Source organism: Eurytemora carolleeae, unplaced genomic scaffold (assembly GCF_000591075.1).
Source record: "Eurytemora carolleeae unplaced genomic scaffold, Eaff_2.0 scaffold2559, whole genome shotgun sequence".
NCBI classification, from domain to species: Eukaryota; Metazoa; Arthropoda; class Copepoda; order Calanoida; family Temoridae; genus Eurytemora; species Eurytemora carolleeae.
The window spans coordinates 1,978-8,028 of NW_019398448.1; the positions used below are offsets into that span (position 1 = coordinate 1,978).

The 6,051-nt window shown below is 31.5% G+C and overlaps 1 protein-coding gene across 1 annotated transcript; it reads left to right on the forward strand.

The window, feature by feature from the left end:
• Positions 1 to 1,103: 1,103 nt before the first annotated feature.
• Positions 1,104 to 5,450, forward strand: LOC111717385 (uncharacterized; the record flags this gene model as incomplete). The annotated part of the gene is made up of 5 exons (XM_023492881.1): positions 1,104 to 1,415; positions 2,525 to 2,593; positions 3,187 to 3,298; positions 4,333 to 4,394; positions 5,332 to 5,450. Coding segments are annotated over exons 1-5 (458 nt in total), but the record flags the coding sequence as incomplete, so codon positions are not given.
• Positions 5,451 to 6,051: the final 601 nt, after the last annotated feature.

The following is a 6,051-nucleotide window of genomic DNA, read 5'->3' on the forward strand; positions in this document are numbered from 1 at the left end:
TTTGATTTTAATTTTGATTCAAATCCAGCTTTTAAACAGAATGAATACACGAAAAAATGGAAAAAAGAGCAACTGTCAATTTAAAAGCTTCTCTTGAATTGCTTGTTATTTAAAACTTAAATATAAAAGTCGTCTTTATTTCAACTTTATAATCGCCCACCACCTTATATTAATGCAGCTTTGTTATAATTCATATTTTGAAACATCCAAAGTCTACAACACCAGGTTGCAAAGATATAATAATTAGACAATTGTAGTTTGATGTGAGTTATCATTTCTTTGTGTCCAATTGATTTATTTTTTAACTTGGAAGTTTAGATCAATTTTTTCATCAAAAGTCACAATATGATTTTTGTGATTTTTCAATATGCATATTAAAAAAGGTTATTTTAGAAAAGGTTAGATTGGTTACAAAGTAAGTTTAGATGGTTTTTCAATCAGAATCCCCTCTATCTTGGACAAGGTAGGAGTAAAACAGGAGAAATAAAACAAAAAATATAATCCTAATTTAATGCTTCTTTTACCTTTTTCAGGGTTTTTTTTTTACTTGCAAACTCTCTCACTTACTTTAAAAATCGTATCATATATAAATATCATATATGCGCACTCATATAATCTTTCACTCACGTTCAAACTCAGCCAATCATTTTATCACTCACTTACTCACTCCGTCACTTAAGCTCTTTCTCAAGTTCAAATTCATTCAATCGTTTGGTCAATCACTTACTATCTCAATCATTTGCTAAATCCTTCACTTTCTCTTTCACTCACGTTCAAAATCAACCAATCAATGGGTTACTCACAAACTCACGATAATATTCTTTCACTCATGTTCAAACTCATTCACTCTCTCTGTCACTTACCGAATCTTTCACTTACTCATTCACTCTCTATTTCACTGACTCGCTTACTTAACTATCACGTAATCTATTTGATTTATACAGACTGACATACTCACTCTTTCATTAAATTCTATTTATCCTTCAGTTTTTTTTCCTTCAGTCATTCGTTGTCATTCAGTTGTTCAAAATCCTTCATTCAACAAATTTTTCAAATAGCTAGGTATTTGAGAAATTTCATATGATTGAAAAATAAACTACTCTCAGATTCTCTGAAGAATTTTGGGGAATTCCCTAGATTCCCAGGTATTTGGGAATTTCCCCAGATTACCAGGCATTTGAGGAATTCCCGAAATTTATCAAATTCCTGTAGGATTCCCCAAAATGTCTGGGTATTTGGGAAATTATTCCCCAAATTTCGAATTTTGACCATTTTCTAAATTGCTGTCACTTATACTTCAAGCATTATTTTAGGCAATCATGAGGATTTTAATGATAATTCCAATATTATTATTATTCCCTGTGCCACCTGTGGCTGGGGAAACATTCAGGGGATTTCACTTCTTGGATAACAAGGTAAGTCAAAGGATATCTGAGGGAAAAAATTTGTGTGTTGGATTTCCGGATTAGTCTAATATTCCATTATGACTAAAGGTTTTCAAAAATATACGAAATGTTTTTTAAATTTGTCTGACATTTTTTTGACAATTTTGAAAAACTATTAAAGTAAGAGGTCTAATTTTTTCAATAAGCTGGTCTCGAAAAATTGGACTATAAACATGCAGACCCTATACCTTTACTTTAAGGCTTCTCAGGCTCTTAATAGATTCAGGGCTAAAGTTTGTCCCATGGATTTCTAGGCTTTGGTGGATGTCTAACACACAAATCCCCAGCTCAGAGTGGTTTTCTAATTATAATTGTTATTTCCATGACATTTTCTTACGGAAATAATTTTCCTAAGTATACATTTAAAAAAAAAAAGAACGTTTCCCATTATTCATTTTTAGCTTGATATCCCCAATTGTCAATTTATGCTGCACCTGTAAGCTGGGATTAGATAAATTTCAGAGAAAAACTGAATCAGACCATTCTGTAATCATTTCAAAATTTTTGATTAAAAACCATTTAGGGGAAATGCCCAATTTATTCCCAATGTAGTTCTTTCAGAGTGTTACATTAATTATGTTGCCAGTAATTAGTAATTGACCTTCAGTGTTTTTGCCCATAGTTTCTTTCAGGATCAAAATTTGGCGGAGTGACAAATATAGTTTCTTTCAGGATTAAAATTTGGCAGAGTGGCAAATATAGTTTCTTTCAGGATTAAATTTGGCAGAGGGGCAAATATAGTTTCTTTCAGGATTAAAATTTGTCAGAGTGGCAAATATAGTTTCTTTCAGGATTAAATTTGGCAGAGTGGCAAATATAGTTTCTTTCAGAATTAAAATTTGGCAGAGTGTCAAATATAGTTTCTTTCAGGATTGAAATTTGCCAACTGTTTTTTAAAATTATTTATCCTAAACACCTGCTTTACATACACTATGTCAAATTTGACCCAGACTAAAGATATATTCAATAAACGACGAAAAAAAATCGTTTTTGTATCTTGAAATTAAAAATATGAAATAAAATATTATTTCTGGCAAATATTTTCACATTTTGTGCTTTTTTACACTTTTTTGTTGCAGATTGAAGATATATTTGGTCCAGAGAATGGGTATGCTACCAAAACTCTTGAAATACCAGTTCCAGACCAGGTTAAAGAGACTGTAGTGTAATTGTAAGTGAACCTCAATGCAAAGTTCACTATATACGGTACCCTTGAAACCTGAATCCTATCAATAATGTGGAATATGAGGGATTTCTTTACCTTGAATAGTTTTAATTCTGACGATTTTTTCCATTTTTCCTCTAGCAAATAATGGGCAAGTCACTTTTCTTAACCCTATCTGAGTTTTCCTAAATACCCAATACCCAAAGCCCTCCTTTAGGTCTAAACCCGGGCTTTTATACTAACTACCTGAGTCCTATGTTTTGACCCACTTTCATTCATCAGATTTTGATAATTTTTAGCTTTAAAGAACCGGATTGGACAAGTTTTGCAAAGAAATTTTTGCAAATTATTCGCATACAACCCTTCAAAAGAACATTGCACATTTGTTTGTTTTTCTTAGTTACACATCAGGTTATTTAAAATTTTGCACACATTATTGCGTATTAAAAATGGTATGGTCAAAGGTTTTTTAAAAATGTTAATTTTATCATCTTTTGGATTTTTTTGCAATTTTTTTGCAGATTCTAAAAGNATTTACGCCAATACTAATTTCTAATTTCACTTTGTATGTTTTAGATGAGCTTCTGTTTGTGGACCTTTGCTGATTTTAATAGATTCAATGATCAGATTCCGATCATTGAGTTCTATAGGCTGGGAGAAACTATCCCTCCCTTCATTGCCCTCATGTGTAAGTTGAACAAATTTTATAGCTTTATGTTTAAATATAGCGTGGGAACCTAGCTTTGCCTGGAAACTAATATATTTCTAAAAAACCACCAACTTAACTTAGAACCAACCAGAAAATATTCCCGGGGTTCGACTAAGCTCCCCAATCAAATTTGGGGCAAATCGGTTCAGGGGTTGCAAAGTTATGATCGGACATCCAAACACACACCCTTATATGTGAACATTAATTTTCTGCAGAACTTTTATTGTTGACACTATTACATTGAGACTTTTATTGCTTGCTTAGATCGAGATAATGGAAGAATCAACAGTGACGGAGTTGCTACTTGGTCTATAAGGGTCAGGGGTTTATTAATTTTCATCATTAGAGTCAAGAACACTTATGAACATTGATAGCACTTTTATAGTTAAGAACATCGATGAAAACTTTTAGAGTTTATAATATTGCTGAACACTTTTAGAGTTTATATCATTGATGAAAACTTTTAGAGTTTATATCATTGATGAAAACTTTTAGAGTTTATATCATTGATGAACACTTTTATAGTTTATAACATTGATGAACACTTTTAGAGTTTATAACATTGATGAACACTTTTAAGGATGGGGAGAGGAATGCTCAAATATTTTAATGGTTTTTGCTCATATTACATATATTTGGTGAAATTTGATATTTTTTTCCAAAAACAGAGGGTCTGAGGAGGTCGGCCCGGCGTCTAAGACTAGGTTTCAGACTCTTAGATTCTACCCGGGTTCTATTCCATTGTTTTCTGATTATCACTGTAGTACAGTATTTAAAAACACTGATTAAGTGAAATGGTTTGTGTACACTGAACAGTGCACACTGCCTAATTACTGCAGTCTCATGGAAATGGGACTATTCAAAATCACCACTTAAGCCTTAAAGTTGTCTCCTTATCTGTACAAGAATAGATGTAAAGCTAAAATGCAAAACGCTCTTGTATGTGAACATTAGTTTTTTGCAGAACTTTAATTGTTGACACTATTACACTAAGACATTTATTGCTTGCTTAGATCGAGATGATGGGAACTCTGGAAGAATCAACAGTGATGGACTTGCTACTTGGCCTATCAGGGTCAGGGGTTTATTAATTTTGATCATTAGAGTCAAGAACACTGATGAACATTGATAGCACTTTTAGAGTTTAGAACATTGATGAACACTTTTAGAGTTTAGAACATTAATGAACACTTTTAAAGTTCATATCATTGATGAACACTTTTAGAGTTTAGAACATTGCTGAATACTTTTAGAGTTTAGAACATTGCTGAAAACTTTTAGAGTTTAGAACATTAATGAACACTTTTAAAGTTTAGAACATTGCTGAAAACTTTTACAGTTTAGAACATTAATGAACACTTTTAAAGTTTATAACATTGATGAATACTTATAAAGTTTAGAGCACTGATGAACACTTTTTATTGTTTTAACATATATAAATACTTTTAGAGTTTATATTATTGATGAATACTTCTGAAACTATAGTGGTCTAGATGCAAGAGAACAAATTCATGATATTTTTTTTTATAGGAAAACAGTTATTAATTTAAATCTTCAAATCAATTCATTTAAGGTTCTCACAACATCACATTTAAATATTGCTAAGTTGAATCCAGACCCAGTTTCTTAGAATTTATGATTGATTGATACAATATTAATTAAAAAGGTGATTTATCCTTTATTTACCTCGTCAAAATCAATGAGAAAAATATATGAGCTACATCTTAAAATTAGTTAAAATTAGGGTTTCCAACGCAAGTGGATTTTACTTGCGCGCAATTGCGGGCCCTGTAATTTCCAAGCAATTTCGCGTCATTCCATACTATTCGGCCCAATACAAGAAAAGTTGCTCGAAATTCCACACAGTGGCGTGCAATTCCGCGCAACGGAATTCAGATTGGAAACCCCAGTTAAAATTAAGTCAGAAATGGTCTTGGGCCGCATTTAAGCTGAAACTTTGAATTCTAACTTTCTCAATCTTATTTCATTAAAAATAAACCTTTTAATTTGAGAATTTCACATCATTTGAAAGAAAGTGGAATCATCTCTGTGCTTCTGTGGATATAGTTGAAAATACGATTGAATTATTTCTCAACGGAAAATCGGATTTTCAAAAAAGCACAAGAAGCAGGTTTAATTCATCATATTAATTGTTGTTTATTAAATTACGTAAGTTAACATGAATTGATAATTTTTATCATAATTGAAGTATACAGCATATAACTTTCACAATTTTAGCAATAAAAATAACTGTATGAAGTATTTTACCAATTTCTTGAATAATTTCTTTAAAGATTCTACATTAACTTCTTATTTATTTGAAGATTAAAAGGACTAGTCTTTGAAATTTAGAGTTAATTGTTAGATTTACAATGGTACCCTTGATACCTTTGAAACCACCATTGAGTGCGCGTGAGGAGTACATGTATATTGTTTGTATATCTATTCAATAAAAAAGCTTTTCGCGTATGTGTATATATTTATTTATAAGCTAAAGCTGGCCAAATGGCTGATCCAATTGGCTGACATTTTTTGAGCGAACCCATATGTACTATAGGGGTAATATAGGCTAAATGTTTTTTTTCAAATTTGAGTTTTTATATTTCAAGTGCTTCTAAAATTACAAGGGCAGCGCCGGGCACTTCAGCTAGTATACTATGTAGTTTGTTATAAAAATAATTTCAAAACGTGGAGAAGAAATGTGCATTGCGCAAGTCACTTATTAAAGGGAG